At 30.8% G+C, this 18,845-nt stretch overlaps 1 protein-coding gene across 2 annotated transcripts in view; it reads right to left on the bottom strand.

Annotated features, from left to right (window-relative positions):
* The window catches only part of LOC139495748 (fibropellin-1-like), a 31,493-nt gene extending 19,170 nt beyond the window's left edge, over positions 1-12,323 (bottom strand). Inside the window, exons 1-8 of one of the 2 annotated variants that reach the window (XM_071284117.1) lie at positions 12,249-12,320; positions 8,050-8,178; positions 7,385-7,444; positions 4,647-4,763; positions 3,870-3,983; positions 2,219-2,326; positions 962-1,069; positions 228-335 (exon numbers count right to left, since the gene is read on the bottom strand). In XM_071284117.1, coding sequence (XP_071140218.1) covers positions 228-335; positions 962-1,069; positions 2,219-2,326; positions 3,870-3,983; positions 4,647-4,763; positions 7,385-7,444; positions 8,050-8,178; positions 12,249-12,309 — 805 coding nt within the window. In that variant the 5' untranslated portion in view covers positions 12,310-12,320. Of the gene's footprint in view, positions 1-227; positions 336-961; positions 1,070-2,218; positions 2,327-3,869; positions 3,984-4,646; positions 4,764-7,384; positions 7,445-8,049; positions 8,179-12,248 lie in introns of both variants that reach the window. The other variant, XM_071284118.1, reaches the window with a different exon arrangement.
* Positions 12,324-18,845: the final 6,522 nt, after the last annotated feature.

Below are 18,845 nucleotides of genomic sequence, written 5' to 3'. Positions count from 1 at the left end.
GAGAAAATGAATTAACGTATCTAAAATATTACACAATTTTGCTGCAAAGAACACAAATAACGAGAAAAATTATAACGAGTGGTAACTGAATGCATGAATGTTCACAATAATATCCATTTAAATAGGTATAAGGTATTCTGTGAAATTAAAATTGATTCAGCAATTTCGTTGTATATCACTACATGCATTATGAGTTTTTATTATGTAAATAATTCTCATATACTCACCACAAGATGACCCTGAATATCCGGAGTAACAAGAACACGTATATCCACTGCCAGTGTTTGTACATTGTCCATGTGAGCATGGATTAGGGGTGCAGTAGTCATATGTATCTGAAATACATGTGTACATTTAGTTTTGGTTTTCTGGATAAGTCGCTGTTAAATTCAAACAGTGACTTTTTATCTTTTCGTCGAATGACCCAACACATTTTTCAAAACAATCACTTTTCTTCAATCGTATATGGTTTACACACAATAGTGGCCTAGACTTCCTCAATATTGCAATACAAACTTGATTAAGAGGAACATTTATTTAATTGCTTTGGATGCATATATACGTATCAACGTCTTATCGCAATGATAACATTACATAAAATACCTTATACAGATGTTCGCTTTCTCTGTGCTTTTAAGAAGCACCGCAAAGTTTATTTTGCAAGGGTAAATTTCTGTCTTTAACATATCCCCTTTCCTGACTAAACAAAACGTCCAATTATATCAACAACGAATAGTTCTACTAGACATTGGTACTGCATTTACGAAGAAAAAAAGGGTTCAATCTGAGAGGCGCAACAATATCGTTACATCACGTTATAACGAAATGTGATTGCATTTACGAATGTATACAATAACGATACGTTGCTAGATATTTTGTAAACTAATTTGGCAAATTTTGATTTATTATTGTATTTATGTTAAGTTTACTATTATATGTAATCTAGTTCTCCTATACTCACCACAAGACGACCCTGAATATCCGGAATAACAAGAACAACTATAACCACTACCAGTAGTTGTACATGTTCCATGTGTACACGGATTTGGGTCGCAGTAGTTATATGTATCTAAAATAAAAAATATGTTCAATTAATGTTAGTTATATTGTATTCTAATGCAACAACATTTGTAACGTTCATTTTGATTGGATAACGTCACTTTCTTACATGGCATCAATTGGCAATTGATGCTATGGGACGTACGCGCAAGCGCAGACGGCATATGACAGATTTTAAATAATGTTTTAATGTTATTTTCTGTCAGTTTCATTAGAATGGAGATAACAATATTGTATTTTAAGCTCCGACGGCATCAATTGGGGATTTGATGGTCGCAAATAGCCGTTTACTGTCTCCGCTAACGCGTCGCCAGTAAACTTAATTTGCGACCATAAAATCCCCAATTGATGCCGTCGGAGCTTAAAATACAATACAGTTATCTCCTAAGAGTAAAAGTACATTCAAGAAATTAATGTCGACATCTCAGACTTAACTAACATGTGTTTTTCTATTTCGTATAGTTTGAACTCAAATGTGTGCAAAACAATAATTTTTGTTCGATCGAGTCAAAAATATGGTTGCCTAGACTTTTTCTATCTGACACTTCATACATGCTTAAAGGTGGTGACGTTTGATTGATTGTGTTGATATATAAAAACGCAGCAGTGTTCTATCAGAAAAGAGACTTTCATCAACAACTTCACAGAGAGAGATGATTATCATGATTATGGAAAATCGGTTTCATAGATGTAGTCGGATCAGTTCCAATTGTCGTAACCTTAATCCTGTCTTATTTTCCCCGAATGATACCTGACGAATTAGACTGATATCCAGGTTTGTATTTATATGAGCAACACGACAGGATACACATGTGGAACAGGATCTGATTAACCTTTCGGGACACCTGAGATTATCCTAGTGTTTGTTGGGGTTCGTGCTGCCCAGTCATTAATTTGACTTGCTGTATTTTGTGTACTGATGTATGTCTTTTTTTTTCGTATTTTTTTATGGCGTTTTCAGTTTAATTTCGTGCTATGATATATTTTGCCTCTCTTTTACACTCGTTGAGTTTAAAAAAAAAATCGACAGTAAAAAGATGTAGGTGGCATTTTGGTTAAGGCATAAATTAATATTAATTTCAATTATTAATGAAATGTATTTTGTAAAAATGGATTCATCATCATGTTATCTATTACAGTATTGATGTGCTATGCTTACCACAAGATGACCCTGAATATCCGGAGTAACAAGAACAACTATAACCACTGCCAGTGTTTGTACATGTTCCATGTGAACAAGGATTGGGGGTACAGTAGTCATATGTATCTAAAATAAAAATATGTACACTTAGCATGCATAGTTTTGGTTATATGATTGGATTAAATAATATAATATAATACATTTCTACCTTTTGGAATTTATTAACCTTGACTTTTTAACTTGTTTAAAGTAAAGTTTATGGTTTAGCAAATGAGCACCTGTACATCTCAATTAAAAAAGATCGTAAAACCCTTGCCATAGAGGGGCGTCAGTTTTATTGTTAGGGTTGACTAAGTATGCATCATCATCATCATCGTCTAGCAAGAATTGGGGCGTTTAACCCCATTTTCGATTGAAAGGGACTAACTCCCTCCCAGCACTTACAATAAGCCACAATAAAGCCCTGATTACCCACTAGTTCACCAATTTGACCTGAAACTGTCATTTTGATGATAACAGTATTAATAAGAATGAATAGTAAATTGTGTTGTTTTTTCAGACTTATCCACTGCCGTTAATTGGCCGTTTCAGAATCTAAAGCATCATGGGTAATTGCATTGTTCGTACCCCAAAGTGAAAATAGCGCCACGTCATTGGTTAAATTTCCATTGTTTAAGACATTTTTAACCAATCAGGACGTTGTGGTGTACACTTTTGAAAATATTACCCAGGATGCATTAGATTCTGAAACGGCGAATTCAGTGATGTGTATAAAATTTGCTTGCAGTCAATTAAGATCAGTTTTAGCATGTGTTTAGTAAACAATGGTCAATGTTCATCATGTTATTTACATGTACACATCAAAACAGAACTGAATTATCGGAGAAGTTACTTGACAGTAATGAATTGACTAGAAGCGAATTTTATAAACAGTCCTGAATTTACTGCAGTGAATAAGTCTGCGATTGGTTGATCAGACTAAATAAGACTGCATAATTTATTAGTTAGATTATTCAAATGATGCTAGGTTCAACACGATATAAATTTCATTCACTAGTATGTGTCAGTAGTTTGCAGGGCTTAATGTTTGTTCCAATCCGACAAATCCTCTTTACACAGCAGACCAAAATATATCATGATCTGCATCTCGGTCGGGTATGTTTGCAAATATTACCAATAATATTTATTGTTACTATGATCTTGTCCTGCAAATAAGTTAACTATCAATCTGGCAATGTATCTATGAAGTTTGATTAGTTATCAGGTACCAGGATTATAATTTAATACGCCAGACGCGCGTTTCATCTTCATAAGACTCATCTGTGACGCTCAGATCTAAATAGTTATAAAGCCAAACAAGTACAAAGTTGAAAAGCATTTGGGACCCAAAATTCCAAAAAGTTGTGCCAAATACGGCTAGTCGATTTCAGGAAAACAAATGTTATCTATGTCAGTACATTATAAAGTATTTGTTTAAACGAATTCACCCAATGTATCACAAAAGCCTTCATGCATGTGTAGACTACAATATTGATTCATTTTTTTTTTAAATGGATTCCTCAAAACTGTCATATTCATAATCATAATTAATAATTTATAATCGTATATTACAACATGGACATGACGGTTGTGCATATTACTTTATGACTTCAAGTTCTCCAGTACTCACCACAGTCTGATCCTAGATATCCGGAGTAACAAGAACAACTATAACCACTGCCAGTGCTTGTACAATATCCGTTCAAACAAGGATTAGGGGTACAATAGTCATATGCATATGTATCTGAAATAAAATGTCTTATATTGTGACTCATCCAACATGTTCTCTGAAACTGTTTTGAAAATGAACTTTACAGGTTTTTCCTTCAACATTTTTGTAATTTTGATAGACAATGAGGGCTTATGGACTATCATAATGAACCTTGCTCTCTTGTTGAATCCGGTTTCGAATAATAATAAATTCCATGAAAATAACTTTACCTGTTTATTTTCTTTTCATTTTAAAAGATACTTGTTTTATACCAGGTAACTACATGTACTCTCTTCCATGCAATTGAATGTATGTTGAACTCATTTAGACTAGCCATGCCACATTGTGTCAATTTTATTATTTGACACAGAAATTACAATCACTTTTTTTTAACTAGAGACATCAACAAAAACACACCTATCAATGCTATGCATTGCTAGATTTAACATTGGAAGCAATAAAACCACGAAACAATGGTGTTTCCTTGTTAGATAAAAGAAAAAAAGTATTTTCCTACTCTGGTTAGCCTTGAACAATAGAACCGAAATATACCAAAAGGATATCCAAGTATATAAATGGAAAATAAACTTACAAACCTTTGTAAAACAAAAAAGCAGTCAGACCGACTATCAATTTATCAATCGATACATGACATTTAAAATGTATGAATTAAATTGTTGCAAAATTAATACTTACTACACATTGAACCAGAATATCCTGTTACACAATTGCAGATGTAGCTGCTACCATCATATGTACACCATCCGTTTTTGCAGTTAGTAATGCAGTAGTCATAATTATCATTCACTGAAACTAATATATAATCATTGGTATAAATTCAGCATACGTACATATGCCAACAATTACTATAGAAACATAATTTTAAAATATTATCCATGATACTGATTTATTTTAACATGTTTAAAGCCAATCATCTCTCATATAACTCAGTTTTACTCCCCCAACCTAAATACGTAATGCTAGCGTTATAAGATAGTATTGACAGACAATTTATTGCACCTGATGGTCAACAAGTTTGAGCAAGACTGTGTTACGTGACGATAACATATTCCTGTGATTTCTCCTTGCTCACTAGACGACGGAACGCGTATTCTCGTCCGCGAGAGTACAAATGTAATGTATTGGAAAGGAGCAAATATGCGATTACATTACCAAAGAAAGACTATGCGATATTTTGCAATCTTTATTGTTGTTTTACTTTTATATGCGATACTGTTACATTTGAAAAAGCGTATTAAAATAAACCACACCCACTGACCATACATTGACATTAGAACACACTGACTGATCCAATATTTGTAAATTGATACAATATATATACTGTTTTCACGTGTTTGCTTTTAACCAATGATATTCATAGACGTGTATGGAAGGTAAGATAAATAGTCATATCGATCACAAAAGGGTAGCAAACTATGTTGTGCAATATATTTTCAAATAACTGCCACGAGAAAACCAAAATTTGTTGGTAAATATATATGCATAACTTTGAAAAAATTAGTCTTCAGCTGTTTGGCTAAACAAGTACATGTATTCACAGCATTGACAAAAGAGTTATCAAACTGTGGTTTTAAACATTATCAAATCGGTATTAAAAGAGGTACCATGCAAACTGTCGCAAAATGACTATTCCTATTGTTGATTACAAAAAGATACCACACTGTGTTGTAAAACATATATTAATATTGTGAGAAAATATATACAAATTGTGTGGTTTAATATATATAAATATTCATATAGATGATAAACGAGGTACCAAACTGTTTATTAACCATACTTTCGCAAAGTTTATGAAAAGGAACCAAGCTGTGTGGAAAAACAGCATTTAAATTAATATGTTATTGTCACTTGTATTTAAGTTGAATAGTTCAATTCAAATGAGTATAATTCAAAATTGATATTTACTGGTTTGATACATTTAACAAATAGTATTACCTGATATAGATTAAGTGATGGATCAGGACTGTGTGGTTAAATTAAATTTATATCAAAATAATTGTCTCTTTCGTTTGAACGGAACATATCGTTTCAACTGTATTATATGTGTTTGTTAAATTTAACAAATGCCATAATTGATATATTTCAAGTGACGACTGGGAGAGGCTTATTGGTTAAAAACGTTTTAAATTGATATATAATTGTCATTTTGATTTGAGCGAAGTACACACACGTATCTTATTTCAACTGAGAATAATTCAAAATTGCTGTTCGATGAGTTTTACAAAAAGTTATACTTAATAGAGTTCAAGTGATTGGGCGGGGCTGTCAGATTACATGGTATTTATATTGATATATAATAGTCCCTTTAATTCTAGCGTAGTTATTCTATTTATTAAAGCACAAATCAAAAGTATATTACATTTGGTGGTTAAATTTACAAATGCTATTGCTGAATTTCTCAACTGACTGGGCATGGCTTAATCTCTTTGCTAATAATTAATCAGGTCATCTATAGACAGGTGTTTTTGAAAGATTAAATTCAAAGAGGTGTTACTTTTTTTTGTCATTAATCTGCTTGAAATATGTAAACACTTAAAGTGTATATTCAAGTTTAAACGTAATAAAAACATTTTAATTCTAAGCAGTATGAAACGGAGTAAGTATACTTGAAACGACGGCAGTTGAAACATATGCATATGCATGTCCATCTAGAGGCAGTAATGTTTTCACGCGTAGATCAAGAATTTCGTTTATTAAAATGGTATATTCTGATTTAACGAAAGGTAAATAGGGTGTAAATATTCTATTTTTCATAAATAATTATTTGTATTTACGTTAAATATTAATCCCACAATTGTAGAAGTATTTAACAGAATAATGTAATATCAGAAAACACTAAACCTATAGTTTTTTTTTTATAAATTATAAATTATTCTATTCGTCCCATATCTTACATTAGGATAAACTGCTGTTTATTGATTGATTAATATTTGGTGTTAAATACCACTTTTAGCGTTAATGACTCATATATAATTGAAGGGTATATTTTTTATTCGCAAAGGAAGTAGGAGTGCCCGTAGAGGGCAATCAATCTTCGGAAAGAAAGATGGTTATCCTAGTCAATAAAGATTGGAATCAAACGCACTAGCTAAGTACGGGTTTAACAACCTCAGTGTTGACATACTAGTGGTATAGTACATAATATACTTAGACCAAGGTACTGATGGTTGATGACACTGATAGGTTATTATGCAATCATCGTTATCACATACGTCTTCACGTTGACTTTCATTTTGCAAATTAAAAGGTGAGCCTCCACTCAATTAGTTGAAAAACATCTCATAATATAGTATAAAAAAGAGATCTCATTTTCTCGAATTGCCTTATTTTGAACTGTTACTATAGTATTCTGTTTTCCTCCCTTTAAAAGAAAGACGAATACGGAAAAATACGATATTAAAAAAACATATTACCGCTACTGCCACTAGAGCCGCCAAGGTAAGTGCCACTTCCCCCACTTGGTGCGTCGGGAACTGTTTAGAAAAATATATAACATATATATAACACAAAGCATAAAAGAGTGTCACACGGAGACGACCATCTGGCGGAGACAAGTAAAATCTTTTAAATGAGCATTCCCGCCTGGTAACAACAGTTTTTTTTTTACCAAAATCAGGATGAACATGAATATTTTCCCCAAATAAATGAAGGAAAGGAACGTACACAAAAGTGAAAATAACTTTTTAGCGTGTAAAACAAAATATAGGAGAGACTAGCAATAGATGTCAATGAATATTTTGTCAGAACAAAAAAAACCCGCCTGACAACTGAGTTGAGTGTTTTATAATTGTTATATTCGTAATAGTTAATTCAATCAAAGTCACGTTATAAGGTTATCTATTTGATATTACTTTTTATCTCAAATACTATGCATTTCAGATAAAGTTCATGGCGTATTGTATTTTCATCCATCAGAGAAAATAGTCTCAAACACAATTCTATCGTCTAACACACTGAATTAAACATTAGGTTAATGAATTGATTATAACTTCATAATCGCATCTTAAGTCAAGACAAACGTCACTGATTAAAAAAGAATTTTTTTTTCCATGAACATTATGAAAAAATCAATACTTACAATAAGAGGTACATTGACTGTTTGCATTATAACAACATTGGAATCCGTCGCTGATATATCCATCAGATTTGAACAGGAGGTAACAAGTATATCCGGTCCCACAGGGGTTACCAGAACACAAGCTGGTCACTAAAATATAATATCAATTGGTAACGGGTACATATCAGTTACGAAATGAATCATTCTGTCTATGAAATATGTGTATAATATCCTACCTATCACCGTGTAAATAACCAGTTGAAATGTTGCTTACAGTTTAACCACAACACTGTCCGAAAATGATTCTATTACGTGAAACACATACTTTCGGTAAAGCATAATAATTGGCCAAGAATAATAGTTACCAAAACAGTTAAATCATGGGCTCCAAAACGTGTATGGTTTCGGTGCTTTTAGTGACATATTGCTATACAGAATTACAAACAATAAATACTATTTGTAACTGCATTGCATAAAAATCAGTAACCTGTTAAAGAAATATTAGCTAATTGATTTGACCACAATTGTCATGTTGTCATTGGTCTTTTAATAAACATTTACATGCCGGTTCAACATTTATATACGAATCTTATAACATTCAGTCAATGCGGATCTCGTAATGTTTAGTAGAAACATTTAGTAAATACAATGAACGGGAAAATTTTACTGCTGTTTCAAAATATACAAAAAATCTAAGGTACATGTAACAATCTGTAAATGACATAAAAATACAAGGCTCGTACTAGCCTTAATAAAAAAGTGGCAAAAGTATGATAATTTGATAGTATTTGTTACAACTTGTTATAATCAATGATGTTTCTGGAAAACAATCTTTTTTATGTTTAGAACAAAATATTTTTAAGAAATTTAAAATTGAAATCATTGGGAAATACATTATTGTTTCTGGAAAACAATCTTTTTTATGTTTAGAACAAAATATTTTTAAGAAATTTAAAATTGAAATCATTGGGAAATACATTATTGTTTCTTTAGTAACACTTTTTTCTTTGCTATCAAAGTTTTAAGTTGGAGTAAAATTTTCTATTTTACTCATTCTTAATTGTATTGGCCCACATAAAACTAGTGTTCACATTATTAAGGACAAATGGAAAATGATGGATACACTCATCATAGATACAAGGATCCAAGTTGTGTACGCTAGGAGCGCGTTTCGTCTACAATAGACCCATCGGTCAAATTAACAAAGATGGAAATTGTTTGATGATCTCAATTTACATGTTTACATGTTTACATAGGTTACTGTTTACAATATCTATAAAATGACAAAAATATCAGCCACTACGTCATTACTTTTTTTATCAACTTTTTTTCGATTAGCACTTTCACGAATCTTCAAATAAAACCACGCTTGGGATAATTATAAAAAAAACCAGAACAACAAATATAATGCCGATTCCGTACACTTGACGACCTTCTTAAGTTAAGTTCTTTTATCTATACATTACACATTAAATTTCTTTTAAACAAATAGTTTTTCATTAATAAACATAAACCTTTCATAAATTTTTCAGTCATTGTCTATAATACAAAGAGTGTCTTGATAATTCTCCACCCTTGTTTTATTTCTTCGACTTCAAATTAGTTAGATCATTGTATACAAAATGTTAACCAAACACATCTTCATTTGGAGTTGATGAAACATAAAAATTTTGCAGACTTTTTACGATACAAAGTACATGGTATCATCAATTCCATTATGGAATATTAATGTTCTCCAAACAAATACATATAACCAACAACTTAAATGGCTTCTTTTAACAATAATTATCCTCCCCTCTATCAAAGATTCGTATCAATTGTAAAAGCTATCCCTGACATTTGGTTTATTGCATCCATTGTTATCCCATTTAAATTATAAAAAAGATACGTTTGACCACTATGAGACTTGTCACAAACTCAAAATATGAAATCCATCGATGCAGGACAGAGATGATTAAGTATTTAAAAAGTGTCTATAAAAACATTGTTCGTATTTGTATTTTATATAGGACATTAGGCGCAGGTAAACCAAGGTCACAGATTAACTGCTAGTTGAAAATCATTTAGCAAGTAGTACTTCTCTAACCATGCTATACCCTGGATAATCTAATAATGATTGACAAGGACGTACCGATATAATCAAACATTCATCTTCTTAAAGAATACATATCTGATCTTCATTTAAACGATTCGATTCAAACTAGTTTTACAACATCTGGCTAAATGGCGTTAACATTATAAACCAATACAGTTAATCGATGCAATATATGAGTTCTTTTCAAACGGTGAATCGAAAACAATAAACAGCCAGGAAATTTGAAAATATTCTGGCCCTAAACATGCTAACAAACTCAAACATTTTATGTTTGTTTATGATCTCAAGATTTGTTCACAAATACATATACCTTATATCAATTTATTTTGTTGGCATCGTTAGCTATCTAAATAAACAGTTTGCGGTCAATCGAAACCGCTGAATTACAGCAAATCGGAGAGTTGTTGCGTGACAAACGGGAAAGTATGTGAAAAACATTTAGCTTGTTCGAAAATTAACAGAATTCACTGTGTAATTGAAATGTATAACCAATGTGTTTTGGCCATAGTGGTACAAAATCGGAACGTTATTGAAGTGAACATACACTTGGACAGGATTAAGAAAATGAATATGGCATATACATTATTGATATGATTTTAAAATGAGATTTGAAAAAAAAACTGTGTTATTCAAGGATTTGAATACAGCATGCACTGTGATATACCACCGTTGCAAATAAGATAAATCGAGTTTTTAGCGTCTGCTAGTGTGTGACAGCAATAAAGCCGCATTAATTCTCATTTAATTGATTTTTTTAACACATTTTTTCTACACATTTGCATTATGTTTTAGATAATAAATATAGATTATATAACAGTTAACGAAATATATTTTTTTTCTTTTCTTAAACATGTTAAATGACCCCACAAAATTAGAATTCAAATTTTCCGAATGGATAAAGCGGGAAATCATACAACCTTGTTTAATCTGGCCAGACTTAGTTTTAATGCACATTTAAAAATTAGAAAATTAGAAAATTAAGTGGGCCCAAAGAGATGTAAAACCCATATCCAAAAGTATTTTGTTCAACCATTAAAAACAAAATGAATCAGTTCTTCCATTAACCGTACCACAGAGCTTCATTTGTTTATAAACAAAAAAATAACACGAACAAGGAAATCTAAATAGTTCACTTTATAACAAACGTCGAAAAATGGCTTAAAACTGCACTGTTGATATATATTGACAACTTGTATTATTAAGAATGAAATTATTTAGCAAACCAATACTGAATGTCTACATGCGGCATATACATGTTTGTGTAGCTATACCATGTATACATTGTCGTTCAGATAAATATAATGTGTTTAATCAACGATGTCCTTTGATAAAATTGTAACAAAAGACAACATGTGAATTTTGCATATTGTATTTGCAAGACTTTTGTTTGACTATGCTATTGATGTATACAAAATGTTGACTTTTTTTTCTTTCTTGGATGTAAATACAATCAATTAATCTTAGGTTTTATAATCGGAAAAAATGTCAAGGAGATTTCGCTTTTCTTCTTATTGTTACTAGTTATCTAAAACGTAAGTGGACTGTTTTTCGTGTAACTGTATGTTTAGGTTAACTCCTACTTAAGCTGAACATGTGCTTTAAACTTTAAAAAGTGTTTACAACTAGCAAAAAAAAAATAGTATCATACTATAGGAGAACTGTAAAAAAATATTACATATCATATTGTAGAAGAACAGATGGGAGCGAGTAAAGTCAAATGTCTCAATCGAAAGTCTAGGAAAATATTCAATGATCTGATGGCTGTATCCAACCTAAGTTTCTACGTTCATTAATCGTAAAAAGGAAAATACAATTAAGCGTTAAAACAAAAACTGAGTGAATAGCAATAACTCAAAAGGAGCGATATTAAAACAAGAAAATTAATTGTGTTAGGTTTCCTATTTTTTAAGTATAAGAAATTAATGAGACAACTACCAATAACAAACACATGTGTGTAGGTCACGTTTTAAACATTATTGCAAATCCAGTGCAAAATTAAAATATTTTTCTCCTCGCATATATATTACAGTAAGTAAAAGTTAAAGTACAGTCAGAAGTAACATGGAATAGTGTATCAAACTGTAACAAAATTGTCACAAGTTTATTTATTATTGTAGGTACTTACCAAAACCATCAGCGCCAACAAAGACAACAACAGCAAGTATAAGAAGTTGAAACATCGCCATCCTTAACAAAAACTGTCTCTGATACAGGCGTGCCCTTGCTTTTAATATAATCAGCAAAGGGGCTTTTTAGGGATAGCTTGATGACAATTTTCTCTAAAATTTTCTTAAAATGTTTTAAGTTTACGTATTACGTATGTATTTCATCATTAAATTTAAATAACATCTGAAAAGGGATCTAGACAATTCTGCACAATTGATTTTTTTACTATAAAAAATATATCTTTCCCTTCTAACAGCCTCTAGTTGGTTCCAATGTTTACGCTACAAAATACTTTTTAATTAGAAACCATTTCTTTCCTTGTTGCGTGAAAATAATAGATCGCTTTTATTTAATATGAATTAACATCAAAGACAATTATATATCTTAGGGCGTTATGTCCTTATAATTTGAATGTCCACGTGTTACATATTTTAAGTGATATTTTGCATCTTTTAAATATAATTCAATAATTTATCTTTGAAAATTATATATCGAGTGATTGCTTTTTGATAGCTAACACGATGGGCTTTGAATGACCAATTGATGTTTCTGTTATGACAATTTCCTTTTAGAAAGAAACGAAAATATTCAAATGCAATAATAAAACAACAAAAATAGAATAGTTTTGAGGTTTAAGTGATTTGTCGTCAATCATAAAGAAATACCAATTACAATAGCTAAACCATAAGTAGATTTTAACACATTTAACATATATCCTGGCAAAATTTGTTTACCCGATCGACCATTTTCAAATATTGCTTGACCACTTTTCTTAGTAAAGTCCAGTCATACTCCCTTTTTAACTTAATATATAATCATATAAATATTGAAAAACAATTGCCACCGACAGTTCAACTTTTCATTATTACAACATAGTTTGGTTGAATACCCGTATATCTGAAGATGTGGCGTATAAACAGGTCAAACTCTGTGACATTTTTCATTGATTGATTTGGGTTGATATCGAATATATTTGATGAAAATGTGGACACATATTTTTCGTGTCCTTCACTGGTCAATATTTTAACATGGAAGAAATCGCATACTTTTTCCTTTTTTTCGACATTTGATTCATAGTTTTAATGATATGTGTGTAATATACCTCAATAACATATGCTTATACATGTAAAACATCATACGTCATTGACCGTTTCTGATAAACAAAGTTCAATGACACAAAATAGTTATATGATTGATGAAAATAGAATATCAATTGTATAATGAAATAAAACATATCGGTCAATCTTAAATATAAAGGTACAAAATGATAAAATATCATATTTTGTCGTTAGAATTTAAATATGTGACGCAAATATATATTAAATAACTCCAATCGGAGCAAAATGAAAGACATTTAAAGTTAATAGTACAGACAGAAAACAAGTTCATAAATCTTTAACGTGTACAGTTTTGTATATGCCACATCGTAAAATTCATATTAGTAAAATATGGATTGATTTGGTTATTATTTAATTATGTTCATTTTTTGTTCATTCTGAGGTCCAATCAGAATCCGAAATTTAGAAATCCAAACTTCTAGAAAAGTTGTAAAAAACTTCTAAAAAAGTTTAGTAAAATATGGATTGATTTGGTTATTATTTAATTTGTTCCTTTTTTGTTCGTTCTGAGGTCTAAACAGAATCCACAATTTAGAAATCCAAACTTCTAAAAAATAAAATATTACAAATATTTTAAGAGCACATACATCAGCCCCTCTTTTAATCAGAATTAAATCAACGGTACGAAGATTTCAAAATATGCATATTACAACTGCGTAGTACAGTCAATGAAAGAGTTATCATTTCATTTTATATACATCCTCTTTTCATTATATACAAACCTTTATTTCTCACCTATATGGATATTTTGTGTTTAGTTTGAGGGTTCAAGTACAACAAGCAGCCGTTGTCTGCTATATGGGCTTTGCTCATTGTTGAAGACCGTACGGTAGCCTATAGTATGCATGTCTGCGTCATTTGGTCACTCGTGGAGAGTTGTCTTATTTGCAATCATACCGCATCTTCTTTTATATATCATATTCATTGTTAGCACAACAAAAGAGAAAAGAGAAAAATCGAGGACCTAAAACTCGGAAAGACATTGTCAAATACAGATACAGATACATGTAACATGTGTAAGGTTATATATTCTTTGGGCAGAACTTCATTTGTAAGTTCAAAGTTTGTTTAACAGTTACTTGAGTGATGACATTTAAACTTCCAATAGCAGTGGTATCGACATTGACAGTGGCTTTTTATTAATTTGTTATAGCTAAATAAAACTACCAATGTTGACTTTAAGAGTTCCGAAACACACTAGTATTCCTTGTCTGGTTTAATTATAATGATATTATAAGTTCATGGTTTTGCAAAAGAAAGGTGAATTTTTTTTTAATTGATTAAGTTGCTTCATATACTATTCTTCATGTATATGTATTTTATTAGAAAAACAAAAAATCACTGCCTTATTTACTTTACTCAGCTGACACCCTAAATTAATACTAAGCTTAAATTTAAATGATTAGAATCATAAAATAGAACTGAAAGATTCAAAAGAAATTTGAATAACATTGAAAATATTAGTCACAATTCAGTTTGAGATTATTTGATCAGCTTGTTTTATTTTAATTTTAAAGGTTATATAAATGTCTAACTGTTGATAAATATGGTGTTGAAGTAATATTGATGTTTATTGTGAAATTTTGGGTTTACATGCTATAAATTTGAATGCACACATTTATAATTTGAAACAGTTGTTTAAATTTTCAGATCCTAAATTGATAAAATACAATGTATAGATACAAAAAATACGTCTTGGTTGGTTAAGACTTGGTCGAGTATAGTTCAGACTAGGTCGAGTATGGTTCAAACTAGGTCAAGCATGGTTCAAACACATTTGAAATGGTTAAGTAAAAGTTCAGACTATTAAGTATGGTTCAGACTACAGTGGAGTATTATCAAGTATATGTCAGACCAATACAGACTGGTCGAGTAAAAATCAGTACAGTCGAGTACAAATATAGGCCACTTCAGACTTTTACTGGTTTGTAGCGATGCCGTAAGATATATTTGAATATACTTTGATAACTTGATTTTGGATGTTACTCGTCTTCTGATTGGCTGAAGTTGTTTTGTTTGTCAGCTCATAGACATAATTTTGTCCCATGACCATGACGTCATCAAAGTTTTTTCATGGGTTACCCTGGTTTAAAATGGAATTTTGAATTAAATTATAGGAAATGACTGTAATATTTTTTCTGTATATTCGCGGGTTATTCAGTGTGCATCACATTTTTGATGTTATTTCTCATATAGGTTACAGTCATTCCTTAAATGGATTTGAGTGTGTAAGTACCGCTTAAAATTGAACAGCGATCCTCCCATATACTGAATATCATTCGTATCAGTTAACTAGCGGATATTGATCGCTTGTGTTTTTACCGCTTGTGGTTAAATTGTAATATTAAAACATAAATAATACAGAAACAATACGATAAATGTACATAATTATTAATATCAAAAGTTGTTAACTGTTCACAAATTAATACAATAACGGGTATAACTTGTGCAGATGATATTGTCAACAAATTAATTATGTTTTTTAAACAATGCTTTGATATTGGCCACCATTCATTGATGTACATAGAAATAGGCAATCGGGTATACGTTTTATCGGATGTTTATTACTAGTTATACGATGAAAATATACTAAACAGAATAACAATATTCATATAAAGTCGGCAATTACTATCATTCATTTTTAGATAAGGGATAATTTTAAGCTTATTCTTCAATTCAATTAAGATACATTTAATTTCCGTTTTTTTTACCCATTGTTTTGCTTGACATTAGAGCGTCCTAGTAAGATAGTTTAAATGAAGAATAATCCGCAAATGTACAAAAAACACAGAAATTATCTTCTTGCATTGTTTTGGACACTGAATTGGATATATATTTTTTAAAATAATTGATCATGTACACAATTTGGTGTGCTACATTAAATAGGTTTCAACAGAACATATCTGTGTTTGTTCTATGAATAAAATCCTTGACTTATTTTTTTACATGATGACACTTGCTTTCTTTCAATCTCCATTGCTAAAGTTTTATACCGTAAATATACATTCAGCGAGTTCAAGTTAATAGTACATATAAATGACAGTCATAGATATGATGAAGTTTAGTGACCCAACTTAATTGTATGACTGACGAAAATATAAAACCAATTGTACTTTAAACCGTAAAGCTCGTTCAATTGAAATTATAACGGTACAAAAAAAGAAAACTTCGACTGCTTAACTATTAAAATTGACATTTCTATCATTAAATTATCATTCACATGATTCAGTTCACCTATAATGATTTGTCAAAAATATTGAAATACGATTTAGTCCAAATGTAATATAAGAGTGACAATTTAAATTGAAATTAAATACTTTTTATTAAGAGTAAACACGCATGAGGGCTTTATAGTGCAAAGTTGTTATGTATATCACAACATGCGAATCATATTAGTGACGAAGAGACACAAATGCTGAATACACCAAACAATTAACAAATTTAGTATGGACAAAATATTTTTATTTTTGAGATCCTATTTAAGATTATATCAATCTTATGAATGAGGATTAACCAACATATCTCTATTTCTTCTCACATAGAGGTCTTTACACCCACAATTATAGAGTATCTTCTGTTATATTTTTTCTTTAGTTAAACACGTGACCAAGTTTGGGATTGGATGTGCAAAATTACAAAATGATATGAACATAATCATTTAGCAACTACTGAAATCAAAATAGGTCTCAAGCTCTAATGAGAGTTTTTCACTTTATTCTAGTTTTTGTATTATGTAAAACATCTTTGTTTTACCTGTGTTTGCTTTTATTACAAATGACTTGATTTACATTGTTCAGCCGATTATTCATGTGAATTAACAGAAAATCCTGAGTCAACGTTGTCATCATTCATCAAAGGTTATTAACACTGAAAAACTATATTGACTTACATTTGTTTACAAAAATACAGATGAAAAAGGGTTTCTAACTGAAAAAAGGCAATCACGTTCGGCAAAATACGATGTACATTAACGTGAGCATAACCAAATAAAAAAATCGAAAGTGGAAGACAGAAAAAAAAATCAGCGTAGTTCAAACTATAAGAAGTCCTAGGATAACATGCTGAAAACGTGTCGCATAATTATTATATTTTTTTCCAAAAGCAATACAGCTTATAGGTATCAAGTACATTAAATATAGTAAGCAACACATATTATAAATTATAAACTCATAAATCGAAAATAAACTGACAACGTCATGGCTAAAAATGAAAAAGACAAACAGACAAACAATAGTACACATAGAAAACTAAAGAATAAACAACACGAACGCCGCCAAAAACTAGGGGTGATCTCAGGTGCTCCGGAATAGTAAGCAAAATCTGCTCCTCAATTGGCACCCGTCTCGTTGCTTATGTGATAACAAATCAGGAAAATAGTCTAATTCGGTAGGTCACATTCGTGAAAGGGAAGGGGATTGTCGTTACGACGTAAGGAACATATCCGATATCATTTGTGAAACGGTTATTCCATAACGGTCAACCAACTAGTGATGACGTCCGTAAAATGATTTCAACTTCACCATTTAGAACTCTTGGTTTAATAGCTTCTTTATGAGCAGCAACCCTCAGATAATGTATACTTTAGCATTGGTCAAACACTTTTTAGATATGGTCTTCAATGTTTTTCCTTGTCTTACCTTACTTTACCTTTTTAACCTCTTTGATTCAAGCCTCATGTTGACAAAACCTGGTTCTTGCGTAGTAATTTTAATATTGGTACCTCTTTAATGTATATAAAGTCACTTGGTCGATGACACTGTTGTATGAGGTTGTTTGCAAAACTATAGAAATGTTGAAACAATAAGTATTTTCTATCCCAGGGATATATCATTTAGGCAAAACCTTTTGGAATGTCGTGTCCTAAATGCTCGTTAAATTCTTCTTCTTTTAGACTTTTGTAACTGTTTTTTTTATTAGAATGACACTGAGGAGTCTTTTGACGACGAAACGTGCATCTAAAGTGCACAATTTTAAATCATGTAATACTTAAATTCATTATGATTATTGGGTTATATATGTTCAATGACAATGATGATAAAATTTTTATTTAGATTTAATTTAAAACAATTAATGGCATCCATAAATATCTATATAACACTATCTGATACCCCATTGCACAAGGGCTATTGGGTTAAGTTCGTACACTGGTAATGATTGCTTATACTTATGTTCCGTTTATAATAAATAATAGAACGCATGTAACATCCACCGAATCAATGTAATATTTTCACAGCCACTATCATTCAAGTCAATTATTCTAATTTGATTTTGTAGAAAATCAAACTTTTTTGGGACACGATTTCCCCCCTGCAATGTGTTATAATAGACGTTCCTGTAATTGGTTATCAATAAAGTTTTTCCATTGAAGTCATCGTTTATCTTTTATCATCTTTGAGGGAATATGCACACAATCAATAATATTGCTTCAAAATAAAAAT

Source organism: Mytilus edulis, chromosome 11, assembly GCF_963676685.1.
Source record: "Mytilus edulis chromosome 11, xbMytEdul2.2, whole genome shotgun sequence".
Classification (NCBI taxonomy): domain Eukaryota; kingdom Metazoa; phylum Mollusca; class Bivalvia; order Mytilida; family Mytilidae; genus Mytilus; species Mytilus edulis.
Note: the sequence above shows the minus strand (reverse complement) of the source record. Positions and strands in the feature narration are given on the sequence as shown.